At 41.7% G+C, this 17,849-nt stretch overlaps 1 protein-coding gene across 5 annotated transcripts in view; it reads right to left on the bottom strand.

Moving 5' to 3' along the window:
• Nucleotides 1-4,854: 4,854 nt before the first annotated feature.
• nphs1 (NPHS1 adhesion molecule, nephrin) overlaps nucleotides 4,855-17,849 on the bottom strand; it is a 45,002-nt gene continuing 32,007 nt past the window's right edge. For 4 of the 5 annotated variants that reach the window (XM_005472496.4, XM_003454418.5, XM_005472497.4 and 1 more), the window contains 18 exons: nucleotides 17,651-17,819; nucleotides 17,340-17,469; nucleotides 16,977-17,149; nucleotides 16,145-16,285; nucleotides 15,446-15,586; nucleotides 12,648-12,769; nucleotides 11,905-12,064; nucleotides 11,639-11,795; nucleotides 11,223-11,374; nucleotides 8,256-8,367; nucleotides 7,976-8,157; nucleotides 7,820-7,870; nucleotides 7,444-7,566; nucleotides 6,868-6,919; nucleotides 6,366-6,498; nucleotides 5,476-5,554; nucleotides 5,115-5,281; nucleotides 4,855-4,994 (listed from right to left, as the gene is read on the bottom strand). In XM_005472496.4, coding sequence (XP_005472553.1) covers nucleotides 4,905-4,994; nucleotides 5,115-5,281; nucleotides 5,476-5,554; nucleotides 6,366-6,498; nucleotides 6,868-6,919; nucleotides 7,444-7,566; nucleotides 7,820-7,870; nucleotides 7,976-8,157; nucleotides 8,256-8,367; nucleotides 11,223-11,374; nucleotides 11,639-11,795; nucleotides 11,905-12,064; nucleotides 12,648-12,769; nucleotides 15,446-15,586; nucleotides 16,145-16,285; nucleotides 16,977-17,149; nucleotides 17,340-17,469; nucleotides 17,651-17,819 — 2,334 coding nt within the window. In that variant the 3' untranslated portion in view covers nucleotides 4,855-4,904. The remainder of the gene's footprint in view (nucleotides 4,995-5,114; nucleotides 5,282-5,475; nucleotides 5,555-6,365; nucleotides 6,499-6,867; nucleotides 6,920-7,443; nucleotides 7,567-7,819; nucleotides 7,871-7,975; nucleotides 8,158-8,255; nucleotides 8,368-11,222; nucleotides 11,375-11,638; nucleotides 11,796-11,904; nucleotides 12,065-12,647; nucleotides 12,770-15,445; nucleotides 15,587-16,144; nucleotides 16,286-16,976; nucleotides 17,150-17,339; nucleotides 17,470-17,650; nucleotides 17,820-17,849) is intronic. The other variant, XM_013277040.3, reaches the window with a different exon arrangement.

Genomic DNA, 17,849 nt, shown 5'->3' with positions numbered 1-17,849 from the left:
GTGAGTGTCACAACTGGACCCTGGAACAACAGAAGATGACACAGTCTGGTTATCCACTGTTTCGTTGCTTAAACCTTACATACAGCTGACATTTGCGTGCCTTCAAAGTATGACTCAAGTCAAGAACTCTCTCACAATTGTCTTTTGAGGTTTCTAACCTGATGACTTCCACACATTGCTCAAGATTTGTCCGCCATACTAAACACGTTCAAATGGAAAAAATGTGTATTTCATAACTAGATGTCACTCCTTCCTGACTCTTGCTGGGTGAAACTGATTGCTGCATCAAAAACTTAGTAATTCGTAATCGCTTTGGTTGCTAGCAGATTTCCACAGTTGCCTGTAGTTTTGCACGTTTTTTCACAAACACTCACTAACTGCTAGCCAAGCAGTAGTCTGTGCTTTGGAACCAGTGGTAGAAAGCCTTGCACGTGGGACTTTCCCACACTCACTGAAATGGCAGCACAGATGTCTATATCTATAATTTTATGACTCCCCCCCTCCCAACCCTCCTTTTGATATACATTTTCACATGAGTTAGTTTAATCTCAGTTAGATTAGATTAAATCTCACTTAGTTTAGAGTAAATTGACCTCCGTATGACTCCTGCTCTTTTTGTGCACCACACATCATGGCTCCTGTGCTGTTTTACTATATCACTCTTTCAAGATTCTCCCATGATCCTTCACAGGCCAGCAGGTGCCTGTGTCTGTGGGAACCTGGGCAGGTGTGGTAGGAACACAGACAGCTCTCATAACAGTGTCAAGTTCCCCCTTGAACTCTGTCACCACTGTCCCAGAAAAAATTACACACAGACATGTAAGGGAGATACAACTTCTCTATTTTGTAATTCCCTAAAATTAGCAATTTCGTTTTATTTGATTTGACCCACGCTGGTGGATCTGAAACCCTCAAATTTGACTCTGTGCAGCCTCAGACTTTAATAGCACCCAAAGAAAATTTTTTAAATATTTTCATCTTTGTGTGTTTGTGTGTCAAATTTCAGGATAAAAGAATGACATTTAGGACATTTTTGCTGCTGTCAAATGTCAAAACTATTCAAATTTGACCAGAAGAGTGTTTAAGGGTTAACTTGGGAATGAATGGGAGCAGAGGACATGATGAGAAGCAGGTAAGCCAGCCACTGCATTCACTGGTCATTTAAACCTTCTGTCTACTACTATGAAGGCCCACCCTTTGCCATCATAGAGGCACAGACTCAAAATAAATACAGAAATAAATAAAAAATCCAGGAAGCATGTCACGTGGTATCAGCCACTGAGAAAGCAACAAATTCTGTTTAATGCATTGGACTTGATTTTCCCACAGGTAATCCATCTGTGTCTGATCTAAAGAGCAAATAAACACCTTGAAGTGCCTGCGAGGCATTCAGGGACAGTTTGTAAAACTGGCAAAGCCCTGTTATCCTGCTGAAAGAGGCCACTGCTATTAGGGAAGTCGCCTTGAAGAGGTTTACTGTATTCATTTGCCAAAGTCTACAACGAGACAATATTTTTGTTTAAACATGGCGACAGGCTCTGTCAAATGGATACTGTATTCTGGGATTTCAGGGTGTAAAAATGTAAAATAGCATAGAGCTCTTAAAACATTTCATATCAGACTCTGACATAATAATAATGCTTATCATTTTCTTTATTTATCCCAGAAGACTTCCACACAAATAAGACATAGACCTAGATTTCAAGGGAAACTGAAATGTAGAGTTACCATCAGCTAAATGCAGATCGCACACATTGTTAAGTGAAGACATTGGCTGTAACGGTGCAGTAATTTAATAATAATAATGATAATGATGATAATAATAATAATAATAATAATAATAATAATAATGATAACACCAACACACACAAAAAAGACTTACAATAAAAACACTCAACTGAACTAGTTCTGCTGTACTGTATATATATTACAGGCAGCAGGCTTTTGGTTCCCACCTTGTCAACATTAACAATTCATTGTCTTTCTACCTGCTAGTATTATTCCATTATCTAATATTCTGTTTAGTTTATTTGTAGTCTTTCATTCACATGTTGGGGCAAATTACATCCTTCTTCCTAACAACAGGAGAGCAGGGCCACAAAGTGAGTCACGATAGCTGCCAGTGAAATCATGTTCTAATTTGTCAAACCTGTGGTTGCTTTGATTTGATTTCTTGATTTGATTTCTGAATAATGAGAGCATTGACAGAGTTTGCAGAAATTACAGTTAAATTTGAGTTTGCTCCCAGCTGGCAGCACAACCCGGTAAAGCAATAAAGAGGAATGATTAAATCTTACCTTTTTTCCCCTCCCCAAACACTTACCTGAGAGGGGTAAGGAAGATGTTAAACCAAACCAATGAGGTAATTAGTCGCTTAATTTTTTTTTCCCCTCGCTTTTGACTTAATTGTGCTCCCATACAGGCTGCCTTATCGGGCTCTCTTGAGAATCCTCTGAAAACAACACATCACAAATGTTCACGAGGCCAATGAGGAAAAATAGAAGCTGACATACAATATTGAGCCGTCAAGCCTTCATTTTAGCAGATTACTGTTCCTGCCTGAGCTAAAACGATACATTATGAACAGGCTTTGGCACTAAAACTGCAGTCAGACAGGAACTTGAACAATTGTTCAGTAATGAAACAAACAGTTCATGATGGAGAATAGCATGCCTGACTGAGGGATCATAGTAAAACATTTAGTTTTATCTCCTGGCACACACGTCCCACTGAGGAGACAGAAATACGTGGGTTTGACAAAATTTTGGATAAGTCAATATTTCTGCTGAAATAATAACTTGTACTTGGTAGTAAGGGCAGACCACATGATGTTATTAAAAAAAAGACAGCAAGTTACCATATTTACCATATTCTTTCTAACCATGTGTTTTGGACCGTAGCAGAGTTATGCGACGCTGATGTGACGAAACGTACTTGGAGGAGAAAGAGGAAGCTGGAAGGGTGTGTGCATAACGAATTTGTATAGAGATGTATGAAAACGCCGTCACTATTTGTGCATATTGCATGGCAGTGGAACCTAAAAGATCAATTGAAACTTTGAAGAGTTTCTGTTCTCCTCACAGCTTACATGCACTACTATAAATAAAGAGTACCCTGTAATTGCACTGCAAGAAAAGCAACTCATGTAGTCAAGCTGTTGTCAAGCTAACATGCCAGATGAGTTACATTAAGCTGATGAGTGATTAGTTCCGAAAGCACTTTCAGAAAGATAGACACACAAGTTATTAAACGTCTACTTAAAATAGTGCTACTAGTATTACTTTTCATATAACGCTTTAATATAAAGTTATCTGTATGTTATTTCGTTGAGCCAGCAGCCTGGCTCAGTTGATAATAATAGCACTTAATTGGCCAAGACCAACTATTAATATAGCACTGTGAATGGGTAAAAACGCATTACTCAATACTATGAAAGGCATCTGCAAAAACGTCAGCCTCGGCTGTACTTTGTGTCAGGTGCCAATTACCAGATATTAGCTTCCTTATAGGCTAAACTAAAACGGTGAAGTAAACACTGCATCTGCTGAATATTAGCATCTGCACTGTGACTCCACTCTGATAAAATAGTTAAAGAAAGCTGATGTAAGACTTTAGCTAAAAGCACTGCTATGCTTTACATTGCAGAGGTTTGTTTTTTTTTTAAATTGCCTTTACGATCAAATCTCACACATTTGATCAGAATTCATTGTCAACATCATTATTGTTTTGGGTTTTTTTTTTAAAAAAATGTCTGGTGTAATGCAATTTGGGTTTTGAAAAAGATCTACAAAGATTAAAACTATTGCATGGGCTGTGGAGTGAAAGCCTTCGGCGAACTGCTTTTCTCTGAACTAGAGAAGAATTTTGGAGCAGTGGCCACAGCAGCGGCTTAGCTTAACCCTGTCTTCTGCTCTCTCTATCGCTCCCTGACTGCCCACTCGCCGCGACTCTGCGAGACAAATTCCCTGCATGGTTTCTCCCTCTCTCGCTCTCTCTGATGCTGTGAGCCGAACTTCAATCCCAGAGAAAACAGGATTAGAGCCTGGCCCTAGATATGGCTTTACCTCCCGAAGACATAACTGTGCTAAATACCCCTCACTACAATCCCATTGTACGGATTCCCACAGACTAACTGTGAGATCTGAAACTCTTTGTAGGAGACAAGGGAGGGATGGCACACTGTTCTCATCTGGATACATGTTGGAAAATGTCGATGTAGGATGGGTCAAAAGGATGATGTCTGCCTGGGTGGCACCGTCAGTCTGTGCTGCTTCTGCCCCAGCGCACAGGCGTGTCAGTCCATTTTTATGTCTCACTGACTCATGTCTACCTGCAGGCCAAAGCGATGGATGGGGGGGAGGGGAGCGTGAGTAGTGACCAGCACTTGGCTCCAAGAAGCAGGGCAAAGGTGAAAGGGGCAAGAGTGGAGGAGGAGAATAGACTATGATTTCAGGGAGGGAAGAAAACAAGCTCAAAAAGGAGATGAAGAACTTTATTAATAGAAAAAGCTTGTACAATAGCATCGGTTTGACATCCTTGATTGCATGTGGGTCTTGAGGCTCTTGTACTTTCCCCCCCTCAACCTATTCACTCCCTTTCTTCCAGCTTCCTTTAAGCTTGTTCAGCTTTTTGTAACAGTCGGTACATTAGGTCAAATCAGTCCTTTTGAGGAAAATTTCAAATGATCAGAATATACAAAAAAAGGTCAAAACATTTGAAAATTGAAATTTTGCGTTACGCCACATCTCGGTTTTTGCCTTTTCATTCAAGGTAACTGGTGAGATACAATTCAAAGAGAATGATGATAATAGAAAAACACACAATGGTGAATATCTGTTTTACAATACTCTATTGAATGGATACGGTTGACTCACAAGCCGTACCATATAGAATTTGTTCGACTACTAGACTAACTCTCCTCGTAGCTCAAAGGGAAGATCAGAATCTCTCTGCGGTTGGTGAACAGCCATGAACTCCCTCGTTCTCTCAGCACCCTGCAGAGACACGTTAGATGTATGTTTGGTGACACATGTATTGTGTGTTTTACGGTTTTATTGCGAGTAAATAATGTTCAAATCAAAGATATTTTATAACAAGGTGTTTTATTTACACACCTGAGGACGGGTTGGCAATCTCCATTCGTTCCTTTGTTGACTCGGTTTGTGTTCAAACACAACTGAAGTGGGAGGAAGAGAAGGAGCCGGTGCGTCCTGGTACATACCCACATCCCTCACATCTTCATACAAATGGCCGTGGGAGTCGATGGGGCGACGGATGACATCTTGTAGAGCGCATGGAACGCGTGGCGAAAACACAGTTGGGAAATACCGTAAATGTGCTGCATTAGAACAAGTGCTAATGGCAAAAATATTCTCTGTATGGTTAATAAGGACAGATAAACTCTAAATGTAGCATAATATTTAGGATGTGAGGTGTTTACTGGCCTGACTGCTCTGAGCCACATTTGCGTCTTACCAAGTCCACGTGTTTCCTCAGGGTGGGGGCCGAGATGTGGCGTGTAGACACCAGTGGGATAATAATAATGGGAACATTCCTGCAGAATATGACACAGAAGCGATAGCATCAGCTCATCAGCCGTGACCTTCGGTAACTTCCCTTTAATAGCAATTCCAGATGTTTCTCATCAATGGAGGGATAGAGGCTACTGTGATTTTTTTTAAAGAAATGATTCAACCTATTTCTGTCACCACTTTTGTCTAGAAATAACCTCGCAACATATTTTGAAGATTCCCATCATGGATTCCTGCCTGTTTAGGAAAACATGGGAAGTGAAGACAAAGGGTATGTAATCCCTGTTATCAAATGGAGAAGTATCTGGCATCCGCACACTAACAGAGACAGTTTTTTATCTTAAAAATGTTGCAAACTGGCTGAAAATCTGGCCCAATCACACCAAACCTTCTATTCAAAACTAGTTATCATTATATGTTAAATATGTTTATAGGAAAATCAGTGTAAGGTGTTTGCAGATCCATCCTGTTCTGACAGCAGTGTTATGTTTTCTTTTTACTACACTAAACTGTTTTCTCCAAGGTTCAAATCCCCGTTGGCCTTTTTAAAGTACAAAATGATAATTTCTCCAAGATCGATATGTATTTTGAATGCTAATTGTGATGTATCGATCTCTGTTCCATCTCTCTGCACTGCTAAAGGTTTCATTAGCTTATCTATCTGTTTCCCATGTTATGGCTGAATTCTCCACTTCCTCTCCTGCCAGTATTCCTCACCCTGTGCATAACCTCTTTCCTTCCTTCATCTGTTTATTCAACCTTCTTTGTGTCTTCGCATATTTTTCAATTGCCCTTTTCTCTTTCTGCTCTTCGCCTCCTCTCTCCGGTTCCCACCTCCGCGTAGCTCTCGTAGACGTTGCTGTCCGCTTCTGATCCAGAGTCAACGAGCAGCGTGCGCTGGGCTGCCGCGTTGATCATCTCTCTGCTCTCATACTTGTTGGAGTTTCCCGCAGTTGATTGACTTGACCTGCACGGTGGAATCACACTTTGTCATCTGCCAGCCCACGATTTATTTCCCCGCAACTTGTAGTAATTAGTCCCCAGTGTGAATTCAGAGTTACAAAGCATTCACCACGCACAGCAGCTTGTTTCCTGCATACATTAACTTCTTAATAACAATACATTATGTGGTACGTGTATCCATTTGTTGCAGGGTTGCGGTGCGGGTTTATTGACACTAATATAAACAGGGTATTGAGAGACTTGTTTTTGCCTGCCTGGCTGTTTTCTGGGCAGTTTTTTTGTCCATAGATGAGCAGGTGGATGAGGGCTCAGACTTACTTGAGTGGATTTGGTTGGTATTTTTATTACTTCTTATGACAGGGCCTGAACTTACCCCTCGTCTTCTTTCTTCTTTCCATCCAACACACTGTCCTTGCTGCCCGCTGCTGGGGATACAAAAGAGAAGCCAAGATGATCAGAGAAATATAAAAGACGAGAGTGAGAGTGAATGAAAGACAAGTAGGCTGTAAAAAAAAAAAAAAAAAGGGGGAAAAAACATCTATGTGAAAACCAAAAGGCAGGTGAGGAAAAAAAAATCTTGAAGGGGAGACCTTGACAGTTAGATTGAAGAAGAAATGGGAAGAGACAATAAAAGCGATAGAGGATGGACATAAAGATAGCAAATGAGATAACAGATATGTATGAAACACAGGGGTGACAGCTTTGAAGGATTAATGTGGCGGGGAGGGTGGAGGCCTATGTAGTGAGGAAGAGGAGAAGAGACAGGGTCGACAAATAGAAAAAAAAGGCACATAAAGAGATGAGGCGAGAGCGAGAGGCTAAGCTGACAGTTGTATCGTGGCTCAGTGATATCGCTTTGGAGGTATGTGCGGAATCAGAACAATGCGATGACAGAGCGCCGTGGAAGAAACACTTTAACATCCACTGATGGGAATATAATTATGTTTACCTGTCTGACCTTGCCTCTTTTTCCACCTTAGTCCAAAGAAGCAACCAATCAAATTAAACACCAGCAGGCCTCCTAATACTGCTGTCAACACCACAGTCAAATAGACTGGCAGTCCACTTCCACCTAGTTTGCAAAACATTAGAAATATTATCTCGGTGCAGAGGAAGTAATATGGAAATTTGCAAAGATAAAAACTGACTGAGACAGGCCCGACCACTCACTCAATTGTCTTTATTGATTAAAAACTAGCAGAGGGGAAAAAGTATGGGTGGGTGCCATGACAACCGCACTTTTACAGCAAACATTAAAAGCATTGGAGGTGCATATATTAACATGATTTAGCCAAATGAAGGTAGCTGCTGTGCAAAAGACTTACCCGGTGAGGCTGAGTCTATATCTGATGGGTCCTCATCTGACTCTGGCCTCTCTACAGACAAAAAAATAGGACCCCAAATGCACATTTGTTAATTAGATCTCAGACTATCAGGTGCTTGTGCTGTTCAGCCCTAAAGTGGGGTTACTCCAAACTGACCCTTAGTGGTGATGGTCAGTACTGCATTGTTGTCAGCATAGTCGCTCTCTCCTATTGCATTAAGGGCATTGACAGAGAAGTTGTAAGTGGTGACAGGCTGCAGACCAGTAACAGTAAAGGTTGTCTCACTGGGAGGGAAGACATCCACATACAGGAAACTGACAGTCTGATCCCAACGGTACCTGTCAACCAAAACAGTCAGTCAAGTACAATTCTTTGAGACTCTGAGAAAAAAAACACACACCCTTGTTCATCTGACATTGTTTCTTGGCTCTTTCACCTGATGCGGAATCTCTGCTGCAAACCACCATTGAAGCCGGGGATCCATTCAAGAGTGACAGAGTCATGGCCAACACTGACTTGGCGAAACGATGAAGGGGGATCTGGGTGATCTGAGGGTAAAAGAAAAAGCAGAAAAATGAAAAAAAAGAAGAAAAACAAAGAAAGAAGGAAGAAGAAGCAAGCGCGCTCTCAATTTTTGTGTGAGAGCTGAACACCGTTACTCAACAGGGGGCTGTTTGAAAAGGCTTTAGGTGCTAAGAAACTGAGATGTGTGCCATTATATAGTCGAGTGATTCCATTCGCAGGCATGAAGAGCTACTGTGGATTAGACTGGTGCCGCCTTCTTTTTTAATGGAGCTGTTAAAAAACAGACAAAATGATAAATATGAGTTCAGAGCTGATGTTTTTTTTTAATTTTATTTTATTTCCATTATTTATTTATTTTTTGACAGAAGGAAAATAGAAAGAAAAATCACTTTGGGGTACTCTCACTTCCCCCATTTGTCATACAGTTGTGTTAGGAACAAAATCATTTTGTCTGATATACTGCACCCATACTGTGTGTAACTGTTTACCTCAGAACAAAATGCTCGCTTTATTTTTTTGCAGTTTAATTTCATGCTGTGCCCTCATGACACATCACTCCAGGTATATTAGTCTGGAATGTTTAATCAAGAAAACTGGGAACAACCAATGACGGTAAATAGACCAGAAGAGAGATGATCATTGTGGTTAAAATTTGTCGGAGAGCTTTAAAAGCTTATTTATTTTTTCCAACAGTTTATTCTTTGTCAAAGTTTAGTCAAAAGGCTTAAAAAAAACCCTCATCTTTCCCGACAGCAGCAGTTTTGCATCACTCCTCATTTGCTCTTGCTTGCCCTTTGTTGTATGAGCGATGAGTAAACATGGGATTTAGCTTTAGCTGGTCTCTCTCAGCATAAACTAGCTGATTTGTCCATTTTATCCAAACAAAGTTCTGCAGTGAAGGATGAAGCCTCTTGATTATTATCAGTATTGTGAACAAAGGTCAGTGTAAGCAATCCAGGTCTTCAGTCTGACACAGAGCATAACTTCAGTCAGGGTAGTAAAGCAAAAGTGGATTATTTGGCATTTGGAGCGTAGAAAAAAGAAGGAAAAAAAAGGAGGTTGGTTTTTTGGGGGGCAGAGGGAGAGATAGTGGAGGGGAAAAGGAGGAGAGATAGTAGCGTAGCAACATAAGAAGGATGCTCTGCTCGTCTATGGCTCCGGGCTGCAGCCCAGTTTGCAAAGTAAATAATTCCCGCTATCAGCTTTGCTCATAAGATTCCAGGGCAGAGAGGTCAGCCTTATTTGGATCTCGTCTCCTTCAAATCCAAAAAGCACCATGCTACGAGGAAAAAAAGCTCTCCTCCTCTCAGGCTCTACAATGATAAGGAAGCATATAAAATGTATTATCACTGCGTCAGATAAATTATGAATATTCACAGCTGTAAAAAAAAAGTGACTGGGGAAAAAACAATATTGGATTGTATTTTATGGTTTTTATAGTAAACATTAAATGTGTCCAACTGTGGCTGTAGGCTTTTGCTCAAAGCTGGACTGTGTCGATAATAGTGGTAGTGCACAGATACACTGGTAGCTTGAAGGTAGAAACCTCTAAGCATGCTGGCAGACTAAAGCATATCACTGCAGCATTATCTGAGGAAGAAGTAAAGTAGTGCTATGGGCTAAATGATAAGGTAGAGATAAAGCAGTGGAATAAGTTTACTTAAAGTGCTGGCTCTCAGGAGCAACAACTCTCTTCACTTTACAGAAGTCTAGATGTTTAGTGCCTCCCCCCGACTATTGTAATGTTGCTGAAAACGGCTGATAGACTTTGGACAAGGCGGCACTCAGACTCATTGTGAAACGCTGCCAAATTAGAAATAAAGGAAAAATTAGCCCTCCACTGCCAAGTATATGATATAAATAATCCCTACATGTTGAGCCACAACCACTGACTTTGATCATTTGCCATTGAGTTAAAGCAGCAGTGCGTATGAGATGTGTCCACTAGGGGGCAAAAAGAGAATAAAAACGGCAGAAAAACAACTAGCACGGTGCTTATTTACAAAGAAATGAACAGTCTTGTTATGTATATAAAACACCGCTGTCCACAGAATCATTTCTTTACAGTCCAACCTCTTCACCACCATGAGGAAGACCGAAGAGCTGTCAAAGATTACAGAGCTTCAAAAAGCTTAAACGAGCAACAAGACCATCAGGAAGAAGCTCACAACTGTTGGTATGATTATTTGGAAATGGAAAAATTTACATGACCATCAGCTGCTCTAAGTCAGATCTGAAGGCAGTTGGGACCACCATCACCAAGAACACCATTGGTAACACACTTATTATACTAATTACGACCCAAAGAACAACATCCCTACAGTCAACCACAGAGGTGGAAACTTTTTGCTTTAGTGCTGTTTTTCCCCTAAGGATCCAGGATGACTTCATCGCATTGAGGTTCCTGTGGACTGAAGATGGATAGAAAATCTGTGGAGGGAGCTGAGACTTTGAGTTGCCAAGCAGCAGCCAAGAAACCTAAAGGATTCAGAGATTTTCTGTAAAGAAGACCGGCCCAAAATCCCTCCTGAGATGTGTTCAAACCTGGTGATCAACTACAATAAACATATCATTGCAGTGCTTGGCAGTAAGGGTTTCTCCACCAAGTACCTAGTCGTGTTTTGCTCAGGGATCAAATATGTATATCAGTGACATACAAATCAATTTCTAACTTTTTATGTAATGTATGATTTTTTCTGGATTTCTCTCCATTAAAATCAAACTATGATAAAAATTACAGACTGTTCATTTCCTTGAAAGTGGGGAAACCTATACATAGTACACTTACATTTAAGATTCAGTCTCATAACTCTCTACAGAGCTTACACACACACACATGCGCGCACACACACACGAAACAAAAATAGCGATTCAGTACTTGTGCTGATGAGCTGGATGTCTAGCTTGTCTTCCCCAAGTGAGTTGCGTGCAGTGCAGCTAAAGACAGCGTAGTCTAAAACTGCGCTCACATTTACCACCCGAACTGTGCTGGTGTGAAAGGCGCCTTCCCTCACTATCACCTCCTCATACCTGTAGCACAAATGTACGCACACAAACACAACAGAGAAAGACAAATCATTAGCATGCAGACACACATTTTGCATTTTAATGTTACCCAGCTTGACACAAAAAAGTGTTGAACAGGTGAAAAATATCAAAAGCACTAAATCTGGATTTAGCAATGATATATGAAGAAATTGCAAAATAATGTAGCATATAATATTTGACTTGAAGCTATTTTTATTGTACAAATTTAGCACAAGCATAAACAATTAACATATTCAATTCTCCCACCTGGGATTTTCAAAATCCATGAGTACACCACTTTTTTCCCAAGAGAAGTCGACACGAGGAATGCCCTCTGCCTGGCACACAATTTCAGCTGTGCTAGTGCCATCCCCTCTGCTTGCTACCTTCCTCCATTGGGGACCTTTACGAAGCTCTGGTTTAACTATATATGACAAGATGGGCATAGAAGATTATTCTTGCAGATACCACACAGCGAGGAAATGGAAATGTTTTGTCGCCTTCTCACAGTGAAAACCGAATACAAAACTCACATTGCACAACCAACCGTATATGTGCACTGGCAGGGGGTTCTATGCCATTATTGGCTAGGCACTCGTAACTACCAGCGTGAGCCCGAGTCACATTATAGATGGTCAGAAGGCCTGATTCGTCTTCCTGGGTTTCCTCGCCCATCTCCACCTCCTCCTCTCCCTGTCAAAGATAGAGTGAGGCAGGATAAGAAGAAGACAGCCGCTATCCCTCAGCACACATCTGCCTCCCCTACCTGTCTAGATGGATGAGAGCTAGACAGGTAGATTGTGAGGAAGAGCTGAGCCGGAAACCATCAGGGCCTGGGGTCTGGATGAGAAGGGCACTCAATGGAACAAGCTCTGAGAACAGAGAAGAATAATGCCAAAGGCTAGAGAGCCACAGGAAAAGAGAGGAGGAGGGGCCATGCAGGTTGAAAGCGACACGCACACACGACTGCCAGGGGGTGGGTTAAGACTGGTCGGCATCGGTAGATACAGAGACCACGCCACATTGACGAATGTGCCCTTTAGTCACGCAGCAGTAATGAAAGCTATTTTTCTGGATTTGGGCTGAGCGTGGAGCAGGAAGAGGTGGGGTGGAAGGATAGTTAGAGCCAGTGAAATATGGTGCATCTGGGCATTTGCAAAGGCCAGTAAAAAAATGGCAAGAACACATGAAATAATAGAAAGGAAGCCAGATAAAAGGAAGGTCATTTAGGGGATGACTGCTTCTGTGTACGTTTTTTTATATATGTGGCTCTCACCAGCCATTTCCAAGAGAACATGCCAGCTATAATCGGGTTGGCATCTGCCACGCATATCAGATCTGCTGTTTCCCCCAGGTTCACGAACACCGGCTCTTTCTCTGCTTTGACACTTGGAGCATCTGAGGGTAAGAAAAAAGGGATAAGGTTACGGCAGAGGCAATGTCAACCAGGGACGAATCATTTGGCAAACCATTAAACAGGCTTGCTGCATTGCTGTAATTACTCTTACACCAGTTTGCCTTTGAAAATATTCATAAACCCATTATAATTGGCCACTGTGCTTTGGATACAATGTCATTAACTTCTTTAGGTGATAACCAAGACCGAGAATTCAAAACACAGGGGTCGCAGAGGAGACCAGGCAAAGTCTGAACTCCGGTACTTTACTATCAGGCTTGAGTTCATTCTCTGTATGGTCATTAGTCAAAAAATAGAACAAGAGAAAAGCAGCAGAAAGGAAAAAACAAAGATGGAGGAAAAAAAAATCCAAAAATACTAATGAAGCACACTTACTTAAAAACAAGCTCTGTCAAAAGTCAGAAACAGGTAAAGGTAATACACACACAAAAAACAATAAAAACTCATTGGAAAGCTGACAGTGAGGCAATAAAGAGCACAAAGGCAGTCTGGCTAACATATAAATAGGGGAGTGATTGGCTAAAGGGAAAAGGGGACACCAAAAAAATAAATAAATCTAATATGGACATGAGGTAAGCAAATGCAATAACTAAATAAGTAAAACAAGAAGGAGAAAGGAAGAAACACAGTAAGAGCATCTGTTCTTCCTATAGATGTGTCTGTAACAGACATCTGGTCATGTGTGTGGGTATCGAAACACGGTTCTTGGTGAGAACCGGTTCCTACTGTTTCAATTCCTTGGAATTGTTTGCCATTTTTGCAAATGATTCCCTTATCGATTCCAGTCGCCCCGAATGACGTCACCACGTTGCTGAGCGTCATTTACCTGGCAGGGCGCCTAAGTGGCTCAAACGCTCAAAAGTTTGGTTATACTTTACGAGAACGGATGACAACGGGGCAACTTGCAATACTTGCAAAGTAGATATTTCATTTAAAGGAGGAAACACTACGAATATGCAAAAGCATTTGCTCACAAAACACGCGAAAACCTTAAATGAATGTCGTGTTTTTAATTCCGCTCCGGACTCGTGAATCTCAACCCAGCAGCAGCGGTAATGTTTGCACGTCCTCTCCCGTTAATACGGCAGGTAAAAAATCAACTAACAGTGCATATTATGTTAGCGCGATCTGCCTTATTACAAGACCTGCCATTACTGTGCATTTAGGTGACCATGATGAGAGAGACAGAGTCTGGCTGGCAGTTCTTGCTGCAGTCTACCGGTAGCATCTCCTTTCAGGCCAGGATAGACGAATGTCACCGAGCAGTGACTAAGTTTGTGGTCAAAGGCTTGCACCCGTTTGCCACAGCAGATGCCCCCGATTTTCGGTAAGTGAATGTGTTTAATTGTAGGCAGGGACATTACTGGATATTCTTGTGTAATTGCAACAGAATAATTTATGTTATGTTAAGAATATTTATTTTATTATTTTACATTTACAATTTTTTTCCCTGGGGACCCTGTGACACCCCATTGAAGAGCCGTAGGCTGTGGATCTCTTAAGATCTCACTGTTGGGTTTGTAAGGCCATGTTACTCCTAAATTTCTATCTTGTTTAAAGAGAAGATATAAAACAAAGTTCTAAGCTAATCGACCTTAGTGTTCTCTTTTTTTAAAAATAAGAATCGATAAAGAATCGAATCGTTAAACAGAATCGAAAATGGAATCGGAATCGTGAAAATCTTATCAATACCCATCCCTACCTATGAAGGTGTGATAGTGATGAAACAAACAAGAGGAGAAGGGTAACCTGGTAACCCTCCATTTTTACTCATATACAATATATCTTCATTCTACATATACGGTATATCTTCTTCCTCACTGGATGACTCCACTTCTTTTCTTTGTTCGCCTCTGCCTCACAAGCTTTTCATACATCCCATGGGTGCCATGTACTTGCAACAATAAAGCCATTAGTGCCTACTTGTCTAAACCTATGTTCACTCTCGAGGAACAGTGACGGGAAACGCTAGCAAGACACAGACCTCTGGGTTTGTGGAATCCACCCATGTTGGTCTCCTAACCAAGAACGACACCGTTAAGTGGGCTACACCGCCACACATAAAAGCTACTACAATTCTCCATACATAATGAATATCTACAACTGTCAAGCCCAGTCAGATCAAGATGGCAGAATCCATTAGGCATGTACCATGGGCTTTAGTGAATCAGGCAGACCTACATTTTCCACATTCCTATTATTAAATCATCAGTATCGGGGCAGAGGGCCTAGAGCTTGAGGCTGGGCCTGGGGCAGCAGTGGAGGTGGATGGCCTTGCATGGAGGTCTAATGAATGAGGCACGTTTGGCGGGGAGGAGCTAGAAGTCAGAGTTCTTGTCAGCATGTGTGGATGCATACTGTCAAGTTCAAAAGCAGTCATATTGTTCCAATTCAAATTCAATGTACAAAACAGGCAGTTATTTGCAAGAGAAATTCTGCTCGTTTCCTATTTAAAGAAGGAAACCTATTCAATAAAGAGTTAACCATCTCAATCATTTTTTAAAAATCTCTTTTGCCATTGTAGTTGGCTTCGTGGGGCACTTTCATTAACCTCTATAAAATGTTTGTTCCCTTTCAAAAGGTATAGGAGCAACAGAACAACATCAGAAAGTGTGTGCAAATCTAAAGATTCACATTTCCTGCGTGCAGGCTCTTACACTGAACGTCCAGCGTGATGGAGATTTCGTTTGCGCCTTCGTCGTTTTCACACTTGACGGTGTAAACTCCGGCATTGTTTCTTGACACATTCCTGATCTCCAGTGAGTGGTCATCTAACCAGCGATAGCGGTAATCTTCCTCTACCAAAACACACACAGACACATGCACACACAGACGTAAAAAGCAATGGTAAATTAAGTATTCATTACATGCTCATCAGCTGAATGTCCTCTGGCCACTGGTCTCTAAGTGACGTCTAATTCTGCATTATTGATTGGCTTGGCCGGATTCTCACATCAAGCCAACAATAGACTGTGAGAGAGAGACACCTTCTGTTCCACAGCGCTTAAAATGTAATAGGTGGATTTCTGCATTTAAGATACAGTCATTTTATAGTGCTGTTGTATAATGGAGCTAACAGAGTTAACAGAAAAAGAGAGTGGGTGCAGCAGGGCCCCGGTGACACCGGCCTGGAGGAGAAGCCAGGTTTAGAACTGTTGTGTTGTATTCAGGGAGACAGCAATCCTCATTTAGACTGCATACATTAGAGCAGTAATGAGAATCACATTTGGCAGGGTCCCATGCTGGCTAACCTGCCATGTTTTATTCAGACCCTGAATGGCAGAGCTGAGTGCTTACTTGCTGGCTCAGCTCAACTAGGACCTGGTTTATAGAGCCATCACACAACCCTAGATCACCTTTGACCAGCTTCTCCCTGCGGTGCAGCCAAATGCAGGAGACCTCCTCTGGGTTAGCTGAGACCAGCAGTGGGACGACTGCCATGTCATCCTCGAGCACCTGCACCTCTGTTGGCTGGTCTGGGCTGAATTCTGGTGGGTCTGACAGACAGGCAGCACAAAAATAAAATAAAATACAGCTACAGTGAATTGGATTCATACTAAGCAAATAGACCAGTGGCAAGGATACAAAGTCAGTGCCACAGAACCACCAAGAGTGAGCACAAAGACACACAAAACATGTTGGAAGTGAAAGCACGAAGAGACACTAATGAGAGTCAAACAAGTAGAAAGTCGACATCCCACCAATAATTCCAGATCTAACTAACTTCACACACTTAGAGGACGGGGGAGTAAGGCAGCACAGGAGGAAGAGGGACAGGCATTAAAACAACGAGTGACAGTACTGTTGTCCAACGGCAGCTCTGCACAAACACACAGTGACATTCCTTCATGCTCATACACAGCACCAAGCTTTGAAACAGTGGCTGGCTGCTGCCTGTGAAATGGCATCAAAGACAAACATGGCCATGCAGCAAAGCAAATGCACAATTAGGACACACTGCCACAGAGCTCAACAGACCCACAACTCACAACAAAGGTTTCCAGTAAACAAAAAAATTATATTGAACACACATTCTGCAAAGTCACATTAGCAAACCACTTTTTGATCCACGTCATTAATGATCATCATTGTGCATCACTCAAGAATGACGCAACCCAAATCTCTCAGTCAATGACAGGAAAGAATGAGAAAAAAAGAGAGAGAGCAAACAATTCACCTTCTACTTACAAAGCACATTGAGCTTATAGTACGTGTTGGCCCCCTCTGCCAAAACATGGCTGTAGGCCTGGCAGATGACCTTCTGGTTGTGATGCTGTGAAGTCAGATTCAGAGACAGAGAACTGTGCACTGAAATGCCACCAAACTCAGCATCCCTGGGTTCCTCCTCGACTCCCTGCAACCTACGACACAATTCCCAACCAGTAAATCCAATTAATAAAGGATTTCAAGTGCACCAAACAGTTATCGTTTCTCCTCATTTAATAGGATAAACATCAATCATTCAGACTCATTCTGACAGTGAATTGGGCATGTAATTTTACATAAAAGCTTTTTCTGTTATGTCCCCTTTAGCCTACTGACTAGGCAAACCTTAATGGGCCCAAGATCCAGGAGATGTTTGCCATCGGACTGCTGCTTCCAGCCTGGCACTCCAGGGTTAGCGCCTCACCCTGACGAAGTACCTCTTGTTGGGCTGTGATCTTCATACTTACTGGTGTAACTGGAGAACCACAGAGTAAACACGAAAATTCAATTTTGACTTATTGATTATTTCAAGATGAAGGATATAAAATGCAGCAAATCAAATCTGCTGTGAAATTCATTTATCTGATATAATGCTTTTCTCTTAGCTAAGTTAGACTGGGAGAAAGTTCAAGTCTTAAAGCTCCAGTCTTACTCACAGTGAACCCTGAGCTTGGTGTATGCAGAGACGGTTTTCTTTGCTTTATTTGTGGCGTCACAGCGGTAGCTGGCCATGTTGTCACTTGCTGTCAGGACCACGACCAGTTCTCGAGCTACACCCATATCAAACGAGGTCTGCTTCAGCGCACCAGTCACTGCCTTTCCATCCTAAATCACAAAGAAAGATTGTAGATCTCG

The sequence above is a fragment of the Oreochromis niloticus genome, linkage group LG11 (genome assembly GCF_001858045.2).
Source record: "Oreochromis niloticus isolate F11D_XX linkage group LG11, O_niloticus_UMD_NMBU, whole genome shotgun sequence".
In the NCBI taxonomy this organism is placed as follows: Eukaryota; Metazoa; Chordata; class Actinopteri; order Cichliformes; family Cichlidae; genus Oreochromis; species Oreochromis niloticus.
This window is presented reverse-complemented; position numbering and strand designations above follow the sequence as displayed.